General features: G+C 45.7%; 1 protein-coding gene across 3 annotated transcripts in view; it reads left to right on the plus strand.

Annotated features, from left to right (window-relative positions):
* Positions 1-20318, plus strand: part of LOC144495960 (myelin basic protein-like) — a 186975-nt gene that overhangs the window by 163277 nt on the left and 3380 nt on the right. For all 3 annotated transcript variants that reach the window (XM_078216859.1, XM_078216861.1, XM_078216860.1), the window contains 3 exons: positions 6731-6835; positions 8863-8895; positions 14711-14821. In XM_078216859.1, the coding sequence (XP_078072985.1) occupies positions 6731-6835; positions 8863-8895; positions 14711-14821 (249 nt within the window). The remainder of the gene's footprint in view (positions 1-6730; positions 6836-8862; positions 8896-14710; positions 14822-20318) is intronic.

The raw sequence follows: 20318 nt of genomic DNA on the forward strand, positions 1-20318 counted from the left end.
GAACAGATTGTTCGGTCAACAAATCTTATTCTTTATCATTTATTATTCACCCCTTTTCACTTTCCTTCATTTTAGAAACATAGAAAACTACAGCACAAAACAGGCCCTTCGGTCCCACAAGTTGTGCCGAACATATCCCTACCTTTTAGGCCTACCTATAACCCTCCATCCTATTAAGTCCCATGTACTCATCCAGGAGTCTCTTAAAAGACCCTATTGAGTTTGCCTCCACCACCACTGACGGCAGCCGATTCCACTCGCCCACCACCCTCTGTGTGAAAAACTTCCCCCTAACATTTCCCCTATACCCACACCCCAGCACCCTAAACCTGTGTCCTCTCGTAGCAGCCATTTCCACCCTGGTTAAAAGTCTCTGAGAGTCCACCCGATCTATGCCTCTCAACATCTTATATACCTCTATTAGGTCTCCTCTCATCCTACGTCTCTCCAAGGAGAAAAGACCGAGCTCCCTCAGCCTATCCTCAAACGGCATGCCACTCAAACCAGGCAACATCCTTGTAAATCTCCTCTGCACCCTTTCAATCTTTTCCACATCCTTCCTGTAATTTTGTTCCTGTTCGCACACTTTTGTGATCTTGGCATTTGCGCTCAGTCTTATTTAGTCCCTTCTTTATGGTTTCATTATTTTTTTATTCATTCATGGGACATGGGCGTTGCTGGCTGTCCAGGATTTATTGCCCATCCCTGGTTGCCCGAGGGCAGTTGAGGGTAAATCACACAGGGAAGGAAATCTGCCATCCTTACCTGGTCTGGTCTACATGTGACTCCAGAACCACAGCAATGTGGTTGACGTTGATAAATGCTGGCCAACCAGCAATGCCCATGTCCCATGAACAATTAATTTAAAAAAGCAAATCAATCATTTAGCCCATCATTATTAGCTGACCAAAACTGCACATTCCCCATTGTCATCCACCAAAAGTCATTGTCCTCCCACAGATGAGTGTTCAGGATAACTCATTCTCAAGAGCTTCAAACATTTATCTGAAGAACTGCCATTTGGATTGCTATTGCCAGCTCACAGTAAGGTGCTGTTTCTGCTGTGAGGAGAATATTTCCAATATTCTTGTTTGATTAAGCTTTTTATTAACTGTGAACACGTCAGGAAGGATATATTGACCTAGGAAGAGGATTATGGGGCAGCATGATGGCACAGTGGTTAGCACTGCTACCTCACAGTGCCAGGAACCCGGGTTGATTCCCCGCTTGGGTCACTGTGCGGAGTCTCCACGTTCTCCCCATGTCTGCGTGGGTTTCCTTCCGGTGCTCCGGTTTCTCCCCACAGTCTGAAAGACGTGCTGGTTAGGCACATTGGTCATGCTAAATTCTCCCTCGGTGTACTCGAACAGGCGCCGGAGTGCGGCGACTAGGGGATTTTCCCAGTAACTTCATTGCAGTGTTAATGTAAGCTTACTTGTGACAATAATAAATAAACTTTAAAACTTTAAATGAAGATTCGCCAGAATGAAACTATTAATCAAAGGGTTGAATAATGAGAATAGTTAACACAAACAAGGCTGGCATTCTCTCAAATATAGAAGATCGAAGGGAGATTGAATTAAGGTGTTTAAGATTTATTAAGGGAATTGATAGTGTAGAAAGAGAGGAAGTATTTTGTCTGGAGGGAGGAGTCCTGAACAAGGGGCGGTAACCTTAAAATTAAAACGTGACCATTCAGAGGTGATGTCACAAAGCACTTCTTCACACAAACTCTCCAAACCAAAAATCTGATGAGACTGGAGGGGCTTTCAATTGAAAACTTCCAAACTGAGGTTGACGGATTGGTGAAACACAAACAGAAAATGCTGGAAAATCTCAGCAGGTCTGACAGCATCTGTGGGGAGAGAATAGAGCCAACGTTTTGAGTCAGGATGATCCTCGTGACCCGCATCTAGACTCGAAACGTTAGCTCTATTCTCTCCCCATAGATGCTGTCAGACCTGTTGAGATTTTCCAGCATTGTTCCAGATTCCAGCATCCGCAGTATTTTGCTTTTACCTTGATGGATTTACCTTGACCGATTTTTGTTCGGTCAGGATATTTAGGGTTGCAGAGTCAATCTTTTTGCCTAACCAAATAAACTAAATCAAATTAACTGAGGGAAAAATTAAAAGGGACAGCCCCAAAAAGGACAAAACCGCCCAAAATAAAAACCAAAGCAGAAAGGAAACTTAAAAACATCAAACTAAAATGTGGTTAAAAGGGTCAATAATACAGTCCAGCCCCTGCGGTGCCCAACAAGCACGGAAGGCCTCAAGGGTACCCGCAGATACCGTCAAGGGACACCCGGCCATGAATGTAGCTGCGGTAGAGGGTCAGACAGTCGGGTTGGATGATTCCCTCGGTTGCCCGCTGCCTGGACTTGTTTATGGCAACTTTGGCCAGGCCCAGGAACAGGTTCATGAGGAGGTCCTCCTCCTTCCCCGTCCACACCGAGTGCCTGTCGATCAGGAGCGTGGGACTGAAGTGCAAGCAAAACATCAGTAAAAGGATTTTAAGGTAACTAAAAAGAGTGCAGCCTATAGCATTCAACATGGACATGGCTCACGGGACTCCGCAAGATCCCAAAAAGGGCAGCTTTCTTGAGAGCCCTTGAACCGGTGCAACCTACGGTTGTATGGAATTGCTGCATGCACCACCTTCCATCCCGGGTCCCCAAGGGTTGCAGAGTCATGGTAGGCAAGATGCTGATCAGACGTGTTCTAGTTGAATCCAAGTTCAAGGAGTAAAATGGCCATCACCTGTTCCACCTTCCTTCAAAAAAGGGGAGTGATGTGTCTTCTTCTCCTTCATTCTCTTCCCCCACCTAGTGGTGCACTAAGACAGACTTTTGTCTGTTTCCATAGCTGACAATTCCTGGAACAGATCACTAGTCTGTCTCCAGGGGGCTTATAGCTTGAGCGGCGCCACTCCACATCAAGCATGGCTGACCAGGAGACTCTCTCGCTCTTACTGCCAGCCATTGGCGTGTTTGGAAGGATTTGCAGGTTGACACTCAACCTGTTTGGCCGCGTTATGAGCGCACCTTCCTTGGCCGTCAAGTCCTGGGGTGGGACTCGAACCCAGAGCTTCAGGCTCAGAGGCAATGTGCCACAAGTCCCCTAATGAGTGATGTGTAGTGCGGTTGTATTGTTGTATCTCTGAGAACAAGCCTGTTTTCCTCTTGCAAACAGCTTGAAGGGTCTAGGTCAGTGAAGTGGTTTGACATAGCACATTTCTGATGAATGCCTTAGAGTTTTCATCCCACACGGTACTCGGAAGGATCTTCAGACATTTTTCATCAAAGGATGAACTTCTGAACAAGGAATTTAATTCATCTGTTTTAACGGTTTTATGAGCTACCTTGTCTATGTTATTGGCGTAACCATCTTAGGTTAGATGGGTTCAAATTGCAAATGAATATTTAGCAGTAATAATTAAGCACAGTAAACTATTTTCAACAGGATAAATAAGGAACATATTTCTCAATGGGTCATTTTGATCATCGTAACAAAAATGGTCCTCTTTTTGTCTGGTTTTAGTTTGTGGCACCTTGCTTGAGTCCAGTCACAGAACATAGGCAATTTAAAAGACTAAGGCCGGAATCTAACCAGCTTCATACCGGTGGGATTTTCCCATCCCGCTGCAGTGAATGGAGATTTACCTGGCTGCCAAATTCTCCAACCTCGCTGCAGTGGGAGCCTGGCATGAATGGCCAGTAAGATTGTGCCCTATGGTCGGTTTCTCTGACCTCACCTGTGGCTGGGATTCTCCAGTCCCGCTGCAATGAACGGAGGTTTGGCTGAGTGCCAAATTCTCCATTCTCGCTGGCAGCGGGGCGTGAACAGTCAGAGAATTCCGGCCGATAATTCCGACCCAGGAGCCCAGTGCAAAATCTAAAGATCAATCTTAGCTGCCTGCAATTGCTCTCCCAGTCCTGAGCTTGCTAATCGAGAGGTAGAGACATTTTCGTTGGATGTCAATGATCTAACCAATAATTAAAGCAGAAAATGCTGGAAACATTCAGTATGCCTGATAGCATGCTGGGAGAGGGAAAGAGAGTTGACGGGGTGAATTTTACCATCCCACCTGTCACAGGAATCGGAGCGGGCGAGGGGCGGACCATGGAAAGGTCCGTTGACCTTGGGCGGGATTTTCCGGTTTCAGGAGCGAGCGAGGCTGGAAAATCCTGCCCAATGTTTCAGGTTAGTGGCCTTACATCAGATTTGGGAGAAGTTAAAGTTTATTTATTAGTCACAAGTAGGCTTACATTAACACCACAATGAAGTTACTGTGAAAATCCCCTAGTCGCCACACTCCGGCACCTGTTCGGGTACACTGAGGGAGAATTTAGCATGGCCAATGCACCTAACCAGCCCGTCTCAACCAGGCTTGTGAGGAGAGACTGAGTAGACTGGGACTATACTCAATGAAATTTAGAAGAATAAGGGGAGATCTTATAGAAACACATAAGATTATGAAGGGAATAGATAAGATGGAAGTAGGGAGGTTTTTTCCACTGGTGGGTGAAACTAGAACTAGAGGATATGGCCTCAAAATAAGGGGGAGCAGACTTAGGACTGAGTTGAGGAGGAACTTTTTCACACAAAGGGTTGTGAATCTGTGGAATTCCCTGTCCAGTGAAGCAGTTGAGGCTACCTCATTGAAAGGTTTTAAGGCAAAGATAGATAAATTTTTGAACAGTAAAGGAATTAAGGGTTGTGGTGAGCGGGCGGGTAAGTGGAGCTGAATCCACGAAAAGATCAGCCATGATCTTCTTGAATGGCGGAGTAGGCTCGAGGGACCAGATGGCCTACTCCTGCTTCTAGTTCTTATGTTCTATGTTCTTATGTCATAGAATCATAGAAACCCTACAGTGCAGAAAGAGGCCATTTGGCCCATCGAGTCTGCACTGACCACAATCCCACCCAAGCCCTAACCCCATATCCCTACATATTTACCCGCTAATCCCTCTAACCTACGCATCTCAGGATACTAAGGGGCAATTTTAGCATGGCCAATCAACCTGACCCGCACATCTTTGGACTGTGGGGAGGAAACCGGAGCATCTGGAGGAAACCCATGCAGACACGGGGAGAATGTGCAGACTCCGCACAGACAGTGCCCAAGCCAGGAATTGAAGCCAGGTCCCTGGCGCTGTGAGGCAACAGTGATAACCACTGTGCCACCGTGAGATGGCTCTTCGCAAGTTTGTGTCGAGCCTCATATCAATAATGCTGCCAGAACACTTCAGCTAAACTTGAAGCTCCAATTTATTCACAAGCCTACTTTGTGTGGGTGCAAAGACTGTTTAGTCTGTGCTGGACTTCACACCGGAGTAGGCAAGATAGCTTCCAACTGCGTGGCTCAACGTCTCTTAATTAAGGCTGGTCTCGCCTGTTTATTTCCATTCTGTTTTAACATTGAAATGAATTTGCAATCAATCTCATTCCTTCCGATGATAAATCTCACCTCTAACATTTCCCAGTATTGACAGCATCTGAGCTTAACATGATTATCAGGTACTGAATTCTCACTGCGATACCATCAGAGGTTCAAAACAAGGATTTATTTTCAAATCGAAAGCTAAGTGATAGAGAATGTTGCTATACCAACTTTTCAAAGTAGTTTGTTGAGCTAATCTTTAAATAGCTTTTTTTTTGTTTGATTCTTTCTAGCTGTTGTATACACCACGCTGGGTACACTTCATATCCTCATTGTCCAATCCGTAGATTCAAAGAAGTCAAATGTGGGTTGCACTGGAAATAACCCTTTATCTTTGTCTCAACGCCTGAGAGCAGGATTCTAGATGTAAAATATTGCTTTCATTCTAAAGATGTTGCCCTCAGTTTTGTTTTCTCTCCCCTAGATGACCATCCAAGGAGCTTCAGGTAGTTTTTTAAAAACGAATTTTGCAGGATGTGGGCAAAGCCTGTGTTTATTGCCCATCCATACTTGCTCGTTGAGAAGGTGGTGGTGAGCCGCCTTCCTGAACCGTCGCAGTCCATGTGGTACAGGTACACCCACAGTGCTGTGAGGGCGGGAGTTTCAGAATTTTGGCCAAGTGACACTGGAGGAACGGCCGATATCATAGAATTCATAGAATCCCTACAGTGCAGAAGGAGGCCATTCGGCCCATCGAGTCTGCACCGGCCACAATCCCAGCCAGCCCCTATCCCCATAACCCCACGTATTTACCCGAGCTAGTCCCCCTGTCACTAAGGGACAGGATGAGTTGCTGCAGCGCATCTTGGAGTTGGTACACACGGCTGCCATTGTGCATTGGTGGTGGAGGGAGTGAATGTTTTTTTTGTAATAGGAGTGGCAATCAAGTGGGATGCATTGTCCTGCAACCTTTGGTACTCAAGCAAAATGACTATTGTAAAGAACCAACGGCTTGATAAACGTCAATTTCTATGGTTCACCAAACTAAAATTGCGACTTACGTAAACTATTCAAGATCAATATTTATCAATATCATCGTGCTCATGGGCAATCTCGATTGAGAAGCGAAAGGAGAATTCTTACAGTCGCTGTAAAGAATGAATTCTGTCTAAAATCTATACTCCGATGTTTAAACAAAGCCATGTGTGTTTGATGTGAGGTGAGTGATTAGTGTTATAGGCATTGCTTGATTCTGTTTCTGGTTGTTCAGTATTCAAAGCGTATTTCATTTGTTTACAAATGATTTATATAATCTCCATGCTAAAATAAAATGTATGCGTTTCAGGAACCTGCCAGGAGTGTGCTAATGGCCCCAACCCTGCACAAGGCTCACCAAGGAGCGGGGAGGCAGACTGATGATAGCGCTGTTGTCCATTTCTTCAAGAACATGGTAAATATCTGTGGCAGCACTAACTAACCTTCACGGTATAGTTTTCAATTGCTGCTAAAAGGAAAACATTTGTCAAGGGAAAGGATTGGTCCATTTTTCACATTTCATCCAATAGTCAGGGCCAATCCCAGGAAGCCTTTCGCAAGCTACTCATGAATGAGGGAGGCCATTCAGCCCATCTCAGTCTATCCCACCCAGAATGGCTCCACATTGCTGCTTCCAGTTGTTTCATAGAATCCCTAGAGAGCAGAAGGAGGCCATTCGGCCCATCGAGTCTGCACTGACAACAACCCCACCCAGGCCCTATTCCCATAACGCCACATATTTACCCTGATAATCCCTTAACACTGAGGTCAATTTAGCAAGGCCAATGCACCCTATTCCGCACATCTTTGGACTGAGAGAGGAAACCGGAGCACCCGGAGGAAACCCAAGCAGACACGGGGAGAATGTACAAACTCCACACAGACAGTGACCCGAGGTTGGAATTGAACCCGGGTCCCTGACGCTGTGAGGCAGCAGTACTAACCACTGTGCCGCCCACTTTCCTGACTAACTTCAGAGTTCCATTTCCCACAATCTAGACCAGATTAATCCCTCTGCTCATGAAGCAGAACCTCTGGATTTCAACAACGAAAAACATGTGTGTGGTACCTCTAAATGTGGTAAAAAGCCACAAGGTGCAACTCAGGCAAAATTAGGCACCTGAGCCAATATTGGGTTAGCTAACCAAATGCTTTGTCAAAGAGGCCATTTTGAGAAAGAGAAGCAGAGAGATGTGAATGTGTGTGTTGTGAGGGGGGGAGAATTCCAAAGCTTAGACAGCTTAAATATCAGTTTAAAGTGACCTTTTATCGGTCTGTATTGTGTCCCTTGTCCTATTCTCATAGACTAATTTAAAGTGGTATTCTGGACAATTCTCTCTGCCATTACCTCTTCCCTGTGTCTGGCCACAAAACCCAAGACTCTTTTGGCTTTCCTCAGAACTTAGCTAGGTGACGCATGGGAAGACCACCGCCCCCCGCCCACCCAGGTTTGGGAAGTGTGCCCATTAGCAAAGCAAATTGGGGGTTAACATATGAGGCGGACCTTCTCCAGCTCCTGCAGACGGCAGCTTTGGAAGTGAAGATTGATGTGCCTGGTTCTGCTGCACAATCCCACCTCTGTGCGTGTTCCCTGGAGGAGGGATCCCAGCAGTGACAGTTACTGATTAGCAGCAGTGGGGTGCCAATTGGGGCACTTAGTGGGGCAGTTAGGGCCACCCGTCAAATCAGGGGGGGTGGATAGAGAGTGGAGGTGGCTTTGCAGAGGGGAGGTCCCAGCCACAAACCAGTCATTTTATGAATCTTCCAGCAGTCTGCACTAACGTGGTACTGCTGCATTGTGGGTGGTGGCCATATCACTCTAAGTAAAGCTCTGTGATGAGAGGGCCACTTCTTAACGTCAGGCACCACATCTGATCACTAAAATAGATCAAAGTCAAAACACCTCACCAGAAGCACCAACTTTAATCTCTCTTACTGGGGTGGCACAGTGATTAGCACTGCTGCCTCACAACACCAGGAGCCTGGGTTCAATTCCGGCCTCGGGTCACTGTATCTGTGGAGTTTGCACATTCTCCTTGTGTCTGCGTGGGTTTCCTTTGGGTGCACCGGTTTCCTCCCACAGTCCAAAGGTGTGCAGGTTAGGTGGATTGGCCATGCTAAAATTGCCCCTTAGTGTCTAAAGATGTGCAGGTTAGGTGGATTGGCCATGCTAAAATTGCCCCTTCGTGTCCAAAGGTGTGTACGATAGGGGGATTAGCGGGGTAAACGCACGGGGTTACAGGGATGGGTGGGCCTGGGTGGGATGCTGTGTTGGAGAGTCGATGCAAACTCAATGGGCCGAGTGGCCTCCTTCGGCACTTGCAGGGATTCTATGATTTTATGATTCTATGATTGTAACACAAAAGCAAGAGGCTTTATCCCTGTGTGAATGGGTGATCCTTACCCACATTCTGACTCAGTTGTCCTCTTTCTTCTTTACAGATGTCACCCAAGAGAGCCCCAGTACAACAAAAGGTAAATCTGCTCTTTACACTGTGGCTAGGCCTAAAGTTTATGTCAATTGTGACAAACCATCAAACACCCATAAACTCCACCAGAATGTTCCTATAAGAGAAATTTCAGTGAAAGAAGGACTTGTGTTTATAAGGCACCTTTCACCACATAACATTGTCCCAAAGTACTTCACAACCAAGAGAATACTTTTTTTCGATCTGCTTTGCGCACAGTAAGATCCCACAAACATAATAAGGCCAGGTAGGCTTTTTTTTAACGATGTAAGTTGATGGGAGAAAAAAAAGGTTTCCCAGGACACTGAGAACTCCTTAGCTCTTCACATTAATGCCATGGGATTCGTATCGGAGGGAAGATAGGAGGGACTAATTTTACCGTCCCGCCCGCCATGGGAATTTTTAGCGGGCGGGACATAGACTGTGCAAAGGTCCATTGACCTCGGGCAGGATTTTCTGGTTTCGGGGTGAGCGCAGACGGAAAATCCCGCCCTTTCTTTCACACTCCATGTGAAAGACAATACATATTCCCTCAGCGCTGCATTGGAGTGTCAGCCTAGCTTGTGTGATCAAGTCTCCGGTGTGGGATTTGAGCCCATCACTTAATGACTCGGAGGGGGCTGGGAGCACAACCCATTGAACCAAGGCTGTGCTCTCAGTGGAGAACATTCTTACTCAGCTAGAGAGTTTCATAATATAGAACTACTAATCTTTTTACTCAGGAAAAGCCATGCCAGAATGAATATCAGCTCAGCATTAAGTCTTAGGATTCTCATATTCAAATATTGAGTAGAAATCTTGGGTAATCATGATTATTTTCTGTGCCCTCATCTATCTCTGAGCCATCTCATTCCTCTGTGTCTCCAATTGTATTTGGTTGTCATGGCTCCTTTTCTCCTCATTACCACAGGCAAGATCCGGAGCAAGTAGAGCTATCACTAAATTTATTTGGGTAAGGTGCAAGATCTGTATTTACCGCCGCAACCACGCTGGTCACAATGGCTAACAATAAATCATCATCTAAAGTGCTCTCGCACCATCACTGTTAGACCTTGCAATTCATCTCATCATGCCACATCTCTGGTGATGTTTCTCATTGTAAACTCCATCCCTCATACTTATCTAACTCTGTAGACAGGAACTAGGAGTGTGCCCAGTGGGAAATGAGTTTGGACGTTTGCTTTGGCATGACTTTGGTCTTTCAATTCAATTCTCCCACAATAAATATTGACATCCATGCAATGGATGACCGTTCGGGTGTACCTGAGAGGGGGAAGCCTTAGTTTAGAGAGAGAGAGAGAGAAAATAAAATGTTCATTTTCTTGTGGTGAATTTATTAATGACCATTAGGTAATAAGGTAAAAGCAAAATACTGCAGCTACTAGAATCTGAAACAAAAACAGAAATTGTTGGAAAATCCCAGCAGGTCTGACAACATCTGTGGAGACAGAATAGAGCCAATGGCTGGAATTTTACCGGCAAGCCCACCCCAGAATCAGGGTGGGCGAGGCTCGCAGAACAGCCATTCTCCGTTGTCCTCGGGCTGAATCTTATGAGCCTCAGGCGGGCGAGGCGGTAAAATTCCGGCACACGTGTTGAGTCAGGGTGACCTTTCCTCAGAGCTCCTGACTCGAGGGACTTCCTGACTTGAAACGTTGTCTCTATTCTCTCTCCACAGATGTAATACGGTCATTTTGGCCCTCGGAGGAATTTAACTCATGTAACTGTTATTCCAACCATTGCAATTCAGAATTGGAAGGAAGCAACTTTGTTGATTGCAAGAGAGCAATTTGAAGACGGCAATAAATAATATAAATAATCTTTGCAAATTGCATGGTTTTTAAATGTGGACAAAGGTATTGACTAAAGTTATGGTGCACTGTGTGCTGAAAATAAGGGGTATCTGGTAAACGGGCGGCGCGGTGGCACAGTGGTTAGCACAGTTGCCTCACAGCACTAAGGGACCCAGGTTCAATTCTGGCCTCAGGTGACTGTCTGTGTGAAGTTTGCACGTTCTCCCCGTGTCTGCGTGGGTTTCCTTCGGGTACTCCGGTTTCCTCCCACTATCCAAAAGTGTGCAGGTTAGGTGGATTGGCTGTGCTAAATTGACCCTTAATGTCCAAAAGATGTGTAGGTTAGGCGAATTAATCATGGTACTGGGTTACGGGGATGGGGCAGAGGGGCGGGATGCTCTTTCAGACTCGATGGGCTGAATAGCCTCTTTCTACACTGAATGGATTCTAAAAGCAATCAATTGAGGCAGAAGATAGTTGGACACGAGGGAGAAAGGAATGGAAGGGTTTGCAGATGGGATGTCATGAAGAGGAGGAGGAAGCTCATATAGAATGTGAACATTGGGTCTTAGACCAATTGGGTCAAAGGGCCTGTTTCTGTGATGTACATTCTATGTAACTCTCAGCTAATAAGCTGATTTGGCACTATTCCCTCAGAGGAACTGGGTGCAAAACTGCCGTTGTTGCTTTATGTTCCCTGTTCTAGCTAAAACTCGCACCATCAAATCCTGATTCTGTACCTATTTGGTTAGCCTCCTGTTTCTACCAGAACCATGAAGTCACAATAAATCACCCAGGGAAATAAAAGGCCCAACAAGCAAGGCTTGTTCTTGCACAGTCTCAGGTTTGAACAACAGCTGCTCTGTGACTCTCATTGTTACTCGATTCTGATAAACCTGATGAAACTTTGGATGACTACCTGGTGGAGGGAACATTGATTGGCAACCTATTCTGGTGGTGAAGGCCCCACTCACCCCCAACATAGTTTTGAGGCCTTGACCCCACTTAAATCAGACAGATAAGGCAGGAGTCTGAAAAACACACAGCCCAGCCAGGTGGAGGACAGAACCCTCAGCAAGGTAAGTTGTGAGAGTGGATTATGTTACTGACAAGATATAGGAGCTGAATTAGGCCATTCGGCCCATTGTGTCTGCTCCACCATTCAATCATGGCTGCTAAGTTTCTCAACCCCATTCTCCTGCCTTTTCCCCATAACCTTTGATCCCCTAGCCAATCAAGAACATAACTATCTGTGTCTTAAATACACTCAATGGCCTCCACAGACCTCTGTGGCAATGAATTCCATAGATTCACCACTCTCTGGCTTAAGAAATTCCTCCTCATCTCGGTTCTAAAGCGTCATCCCTTTACTCTGAGGCTGTGCCCTCGGATCCTGCGAGGGGGAGTGTGGATGACAGGAGGATGCTGCAGCTGTTCGGACATATCTCCTGTTATTCAGTTGTCCATCTAGATGGTTGTTGTGTTTCAAGGCATGACGCAGCCCCCTGATGAACTCAACAATTCAGTTCCTTCCTTCTCTGCCATTCAGTGAGCGTGTGAAAGCTTCCAAGTGCAATATTGGCAGTGCAACTTAGAGTGTTGCAATTAACTACGACTTTTATAACTAAGTTATAACAATAACCAAGGTGCCACCAAGCTGTAAATTTCCACCTTCGCTTTGGTTGGACTGGTGACCAGGGCTGGCCATTCATTGACAAGATGAGAAACCCATCGGCCTCTTGTGTTCTCAGTGTTATCTTGGACAGTGCCAATGTGAATTGAGATTCAACCATTTCTTCGCTGGTAAGAGTTTCATTGATGTAGTCATTCAGGAACTCATGCACGCAATGACTTACAGCAGGATATATGGAGGCTAATCAGTTAACCTCATCATCACAGAGTCAAACTAATTGTACTTCAAAGGAAAACTTATATAATCAATACCCACACATCACAATGCATGAATAATGTATGGTACTGTTGCTAATGTTTAATGTGATTGTACCTTCGAGAAGTAACAGATTATTTTTTAAACTCATGCTTCTGTGACACTGAAAATGCAATGTATACTTCCGATGTTCCTTTAATGTTTGTTGCCTCTTGATCTGCTTACAATGCATTACCACTCCAAGTATCTGCACGCTCTTTCTGGTAGAATGAGGAGGGGCTGGCATGAGGCTTGTCTGGTGTGAGGCTTGGGCAGTCCCACCAGCTTACAGGACTGACTCTGCACAAATTATCTTGTCAGTTTTCTAAGTGAAGGTGGAATTTTTGATTTGTCAAAAATTTGTCACCCAAGGCAAACAGTAACCGACACGGGGAAGAGTAAGTCTCCAGGCCCAGCCTCTGGTAACATTGTGTAAAGACCACACTCTATCAGACCTTCCAAAAAGAACCACAGTTCATTTGCCACCACTCACAATAGCTCACTTTGTCCTGTTATTAACTTCAAATCCTACCGTGGCATTTGGGAAACTTAAATTCAGTTAATTAAATAATAAGAAGCCAGCATGGTGGCCATGTTGTTAAAAACCCATCTGGTTCACTAATGTCCTTTAGGGAAGGAAATCTGCCATCCTTACCCGGTCTGGCCTACATGTGACTCCAGATCCACAGCAATGTGGTTGACTCTTAACTGCCCCTTTGAAATGGCCCCAGCAAGACACTTGGTTGTCAAGAAGATGACTCAGTGCCAACTCAGTTACAGGCAATTAGGGATGGCCAATTAATGTCCTTACCAGCAATGCCCACATCCTGTAATAGGAAAACTACATCCATTCAAAGCATGATAAGAAGCCCCTTTCTCTTCTTTTCTCCACTCATTAGGTCTTCCAGCATCTCCAACTGAGGAGGCGAGATGGAGGCCTATTCCTAAGCCTCTGCCACTGCTTCATCTGCTTGCTCGGACATGACAGACAATGGGCCAGTACGATTGGCACTCCCATTTTCCCTCACTCCTTGTGAAGGAAGGTTTGTTTTTGCTCAGTGTCGCCCATGGAAGGTGGCATAACCTCACAGTGTGGGACAATGGAGCGTGGGTGTCACCCTCTGGTGCAACACCCTGGCAGACCAATACGGTGCCCCAGCGTGCTTTCTTCTCTCAGTGGTTTATATGGTCATAATTCGGTAACGATGCTCTGTCTTTAACGAGTGGAAATGATGGCTTCGTAAAGCAATCTTTCTAAAAGTCAGGTATCTTGTTATCCAAAGGCTGACCAATTAACTTTCAAGATATAAAACGTATAAAAATGACAGGTAGGAAAAGAACAGCTGATCCGTCGAGTCTGCCCACTCCACAATGTTTGGAACATTGTGACTAAACATTTCATCCCACTCTCACCCACAGACATGGGACCTGCTGGAAGGGGCAAAACGAACATTAAGGAAAGACCCTGAGACAATAAGGAAAAAATTACTCTATCGCTCAAAGGTGATCGAAAGCCCATCCACACACACCAAATGATATCCATAGCGACACTTGCTTTCTATATGATGCAGTGTGTCTGTCCCCCGTCAAGAACCCATTTAGCCCCCTCTCGAAGGGATAGAGAGAGTCAGCATCCAATGCACCAGCCAGGAATGTATCCCGGAGGCTCTACTCTCCCTGGGAAAAGAGGAACCACCTTAGACCCAGTCATTTCCTAATCGCACACAATTTAAACTCTTGTCCTGGTCACCCCCAATCTGTCAAACTGAGAGGACCAAGATCGTACAAACAGCTTTGAACTTAATTTTAACAAAATTGCAAGGACTGGCAGCTGATTTATTTGTCTCACCTTATTACAGGTGCTTATATGGAAAATAATAATTTGTGCTACAATGATCGGAACCATGAATAAGGTGCATCCACTGTAAACATTGACACCTTGTTTCTACATGAGTGCTGGCAAAGTAAATCCAGTTAGCCCAAAGAAAAGCCATTAATGATAATAACCTTCACATACCCAACACTCTTAAAGCAACCGATTTCTATGAATGAATGGAGAGCTTATATTTCTATGTTTAATCTACTTGTTGGTTTGTTCGAAGGGTACTGATGGACAAAGACCACATTACGGGGCATCTGGGTCTTCCAAGTCAAAGGAAGCGTATAGAGGTCGGAAAGATGGCTCAGGCACCCTCTCATCCTTTTTCAAAATGGTAATGAATGATAGAAACAAAAAACTTCTTGGCGTGTATGTCACACACTGACCACAACAACTGGGGAGGCAATGTCATAGTGGTATTGTCATTGGACGAGTAATCCAAAGACCCATGGTGATGCTCTGAGGACCTGGGTTTGAATCCCACCATGGCAGATGGTGAAATTTGAACTCAATAAAAATCTAACGATGACCATGAAACCATTTTCGGTTGTTGTAAAAAACCCATCAGGTTCACTAATGTGAAGGAAATCTGCTGTCCTTACCTGGCCTGGCCTATATGTGACTCCAGAGCCACGGCAATGTGGTTGACTCTTGAACTGCCCTCTGAAATGGCCCAGCAAGCCACCCAGTTCAAGGGGAATTAGGGATGGGCACCAAATGCTGGCATCACCACACATCCCCACATCCCATGAAATAATTTTTAAAAACCTTACGTTTCCATGGGAAGAAGATCTGCAGACATCAGTAAATATGAAAAGTTTAATTTCAGGTCTTTGAATTCATGGAGCACAATCACAGAGACAGCAGTTTGCTGCAGGTAGTTTTGACATGGTTAGGCTGGTGGATACTGGTCAGGACTCTCCTATTGGCAAGGCAGTGGATTCTAGCTAATAATGCAATCCCCTGTGTCAAATAGCTAGTGGCACAGTGGCACACTGGTTAACATTGCTGCCTCACAGCACCAGGGACCAGGGTTCAATTCCTACCTCGGGTGACTGACTGTGTGGAGTTTGCATGTTCTCCTCGTGTCTGCGTTGGTTTCCTCCGGGTGCTCTGGTTTTCTCTCACACTCCAAAGATCTGCAGGTTATATGGATTGGCCATGCTAAATTGCCCTTAGTGTCAGAGGGATTAGCAGGGTAACTATATGGTGTTAAGGGGAGAGGATGGGATTGTTGTCAGTGGAGGCTCTGTGGGCTGAATGGCCTTCTTCTATACTGTAGGGACTCTATGATACTAGCCAGAAAAAATGTGCATTTGTATAGCACCTTTAAAATAATACAATCTCCCAAGGTACTTCATAGGCAATATATCCACAACCCCCTGGGGCAGAAAATTCCAAAGATTCACAACCCTTTGTGTGAAATAATTTCTCCTCACCTCAGTCGGGAACGATCGGCCCCTCATCCTGAGACTGTGCCCCCGTGTCTTAGTTTCCCCGACCAGTGTAAACAATCTCCCTGTATCTACCCTATCAAGCCCCTCCAGAATGTTGTAGGTTTCAACGAGATCACCTCTCATTCTTCCTAACTCCAGAGAATCTAAGTCCTATTTACTCAGTCTCTCATCATTGGACAACTCCCTCATCTCAGGGACCAATTTAGCGAACCGTCGCTGGACCACATCCAACGCAAGTGGATCCTTTCTTAAACAAAAACAGGAAATGCTGGAAAAACTCAGCAGGTCTGGCAGCAGTATTTTTTAAAGTTTACTTATTAGTCACAAGTAAGGCTTACATTAACACTGCAATGAAGTTACTGTGAAATTCCCCTAGTCGCCACAGTCCGGCGCCTGTTCAGGTCAATGCACCCTAACCAGCACGTCTTTCAGAATGTGGGAGGAAAACGGAGCACCCGGAGGAAACCCACGCAGACGTGGGGAGAATGTGCAGACTCCGCACAGACAGTGACTCAAGCCGGGAATCGAACCCGGGTCCTTGGCGCTGTGAGGCAGCAGTGCTAACCACTGTGCCGCCCATTTTGTGTCCAGTATGACTCTACTTTGGAACTTTCTTCAATGTGGAGAACCAAGGGCGAAATATTCCAGCCACGCTCATCCCAAGGCTGGAAATTCCCGCCTGAAGTCAGCATTACTTTGCATGGTCCACCCCGCCCGCTCTGATTCCCGGGGTAGGCGGGACGGGAAAATGCTGCCCCAAAACACCACACAGTATTGCAGGTGTGCTCTCGCCAAAATCCTGTACAATTGTAGCAAGATTTCTTTATTCCTGTACTCTAATCCCCTGCAGCAAAGGCCAACATGCCAGTTGCATTCATAAGAACATAAGAACTAGGAGCAGGAGTAGGCTATCTGGCCCCTCGAGCCTGCTCCTCCATTCAATAAGATCATGGCTGATCTTTTTGTGGACTCAGCTCCACTTACCTGCCCGCTCACCATAACCTTTAATTCCTGTACTGTTCAAAAATCTATCTATCCTTGCCTTAAAAACATTCAATGAGGTAGCCTCAACTGCTTCACTGGGCAGGGAATTCCCAGATTCACAACCCTTTGGGTGAAGAAGTTCCTTCTCAACTCAGCCCTAAATATATCCCCCTTATTTTGAGGCCATTCCCCCCAGTTCTAGTTTCATCCGCCAGTGGAAACAACCTCTCTTCTTCTATCTTACCTATTCCCTTCATAATCTTATATGTTTCTATAAGATCTCCCCTCATTCTTCTGAATTGCTTAGCGCACCTGCGTGCTAACTTTCTGCATTACCTGTACAAGCCCTTGAGGCTAGATACTAGATAAAATTAGGGCAGTAACACTCAGCCCACCCCTGTTCCTCCGATAACCGAGTCCCTTTGGAAGACATTTGACCATGAGATATCAGCAGAGATGGTCTCCCGAAAAGGGCCACGATGTTGAATTTGCTGAGAAGTTGGGGAGTCATCCAAGTGTGTCTCAGGGTAAATCATCTGAGTGCTGGTAGCTTCAGGGAACAATTAAGCAGGAAAAAACGGACAAGTGGCAGGAAGCAGCTGGCTAGTGTTAGCTTGAATGATGCTGTTGATGCCACATGATGCCACAGTCAACGGCCAGCCTGGTGGTAAGGGATCACGGAGTATCATGTCAAAAGGAAAACTAGGGAGAGAAGAGGTGAGGTGCTGAGGGTGGGGTGGGGGAGAAGGCTGACTTCTTTATCTGACGCAAAGTGATAGCTGTTAGTTCGGGAATCGCGTTAGGTAGATGGTTTGGTGAGGCGTTAACAAGATTCCTACCACAACCTGGGACAGCCACAGGGTTGAAATGCCATCTCTGCTGACATCCCATCGTCAAAGGTCTTCCAATGGGATTTGGTTGTCAGAGAAAGTGCTCACGCCCAAACTCTTTTAGTCTCGAGGGTTGTGAATCTTTGGAATTCTCTTCCCCAGAGAGCTGCAGACGTTCAGTTGTTGAGGGTGTTCAGAAGTGAGATTGTTGGAATCATAGAATCCCTTCAGTACAGAAGGAGGCCATTCAGCCCATCGAGTCTGCACCGACAACGATCCCATCCAGGCCCTATCCCCGTAACCCCACATATTTACCACGCTAATCCCTCTAACCTACACATCCCAGGACACTAAGGGACAATTGAGCATGGCCAATCCACCTACAGCACATCTTTGGAGTTGTGATATACTACAAGAATCAAGGGATAGCGGGATAAGACAGGAAAGTGGAGTTGGAGAAAAAAAAACCTTATTACATGGTGGTGCAGGCTCAAGAGGCCTTATGCCCCCCCTCCAATTCTTTTTACTGATGTTCAGAGCACAGAGGAGTGCTGCATAGTCTTCTGTAAGATTACAAATGTTTTTGCTTTTTTTTTTGCTTCAAAAGGAGGGCGGTTGACCCACCCAGTTCTTTCCAGTGATGATACCCAAGTTGAGCTCCAATAAGACTTTTAGAAACCTTTGATTCCATGTCCCTGGACTTTGAGCCAAATATTTTCAACTGTAACAATCTAAATACAAATATTCACATTGAGTGTTTTATTTAAATGCAAATAGGAAGTAAATGAATGTACTCACATTTGTCGTTGCCTTTGTCAAGGGAGATGACAAGGAAGTGTAATATGTAAAGGGAGGTGTTTTATGATTCACTTCTATTATAAATAATAAACTCCAGGGTGGAATGGGCCCAATGTTCACAAATCATTTAAATGTCAATAGTTTTTTATTGTGCTGTCCGGCACACACGGAAGCATGAACATTGTTTTAATGGTGTGTTAGTTCTAAATGGAGTTCTAAATAAGTTAAAGAAAGTTAACAAATGCAAACAGAGTGTCCTTGAGTGTCCAAGGAAATTTAGACTGTGTAAGAAAGAAAGAATTGGATTTCCCTCATGACCACCAGACATCCCAAAGATGTGCGGGTGAGGTTGATTGGCTATGCTCCTAGTGTCAGGAGGATTAGCAGGGTAAATATGTGGGGTTACGGGAATAGGGCCTGGGTGGGATTGTGGTCGGTACAGGTTCGATGGACCGAATGGCCTCCTTCTGCACTGTAGGGATTCTATGATTCTATCCCAAAGTGCTTTACAGCCAATGAAGCACTTTCAGTGCAGTCACTGTTGTGATGTAGGAATAGCTCAGCACAGCAAGATCCCACAAACTGCAAAGTGATAATGACCTGATAATTTGATTCATAGAATCCCTACAGTGCAGAAGGAGGCAATTCAGCCCACTGAGTCTGCACCGACACTCCGAAAGAGCATTCCACCCAGGCCCTTTCCTCCGCTATAGCCCCGTATCCCTATGCATTTAGCGTGGCCAATCCACCTAACCTGCACATCTTGGGATACTAGAAATCATAGAAAGAAATCATAGAAACCCTACAGTGCAGAAGGAGGCCATTCGGCCCATCGAGTCTGCACCGACCACAATCCCACCCATGCCCTACCCCCACATATTTACCCGCTAATCCCTCTAACCTACGCATCTCAGGACTCTAAGGGGCAATTTTTAACCTGGCCAATCAACCTAACCCGCACATCTTTGGACTCTGGGAGGAAACCGGAGCACCCGGAGGAAACCCACGCAGACACGAGGAGAATGTGCAAACTCCACACAGACAGTGACCCGAGCCGGGAATCGAACCCGGGACCCTGGAGCTGTGAAGCAGCAGTGCTAACCACTGTACTACCGTGCCGCCCGAGGGGGCAATTTAGCACGGCCAATCCACCTAACCTACAAATCCTGGGATACTAAGGGTGCAATTTAGCATGGCCAATCCACCTAATCTACACATCTTTGGACGATGGGAGGAAACCAGAGCACCCGGAGAAATCCCAGGCAGACACGGGGAGAACGTGCAAACCTCACAAAACTGTGACCCAAGGCCGGAATCAAACCCACATCCCTGACACTGAGGCAGCAGTATTAACCACTGTGCCATAATGGAGGGATAAATATTGGCAACCACATTGCTGTGGCTCTGGAGTCACATGTCTGCCAGACCGGGTAAGGATGGCAGATTTCCTTCCCTAAAGGGACATTAGTGAACCAGATGGGTTTTTACAACAACCGACAATTGTCATTAACTAAGAAAAGCTTTTAAATTCCAGATGTTTTATTAATAGAACTCAAATGCCAGCAGCTGCCCTGGTTGGATTTGAACCTCTATCCCAAGAGTTTCATCCTATGCTTCTGGATTACTTGGCCAATGACAAGTACTTCCACAATCTCCCCTTTAACCCACACAATTATAAACATAGCAGAACAGGTTAAAGAGTGAGCAAGCAAAGATTTGCATTAATACATTCACCCAGACCATCTCTTGAACTCAAATAGTT

The sequence above is a fragment of the Mustelus asterias genome, chromosome 7, assembly GCF_964213995.1.
Source record: "Mustelus asterias chromosome 7, sMusAst1.hap1.1, whole genome shotgun sequence".
Classification (NCBI taxonomy): domain Eukaryota; kingdom Metazoa; phylum Chordata; class Chondrichthyes; order Carcharhiniformes; family Triakidae; genus Mustelus; species Mustelus asterias.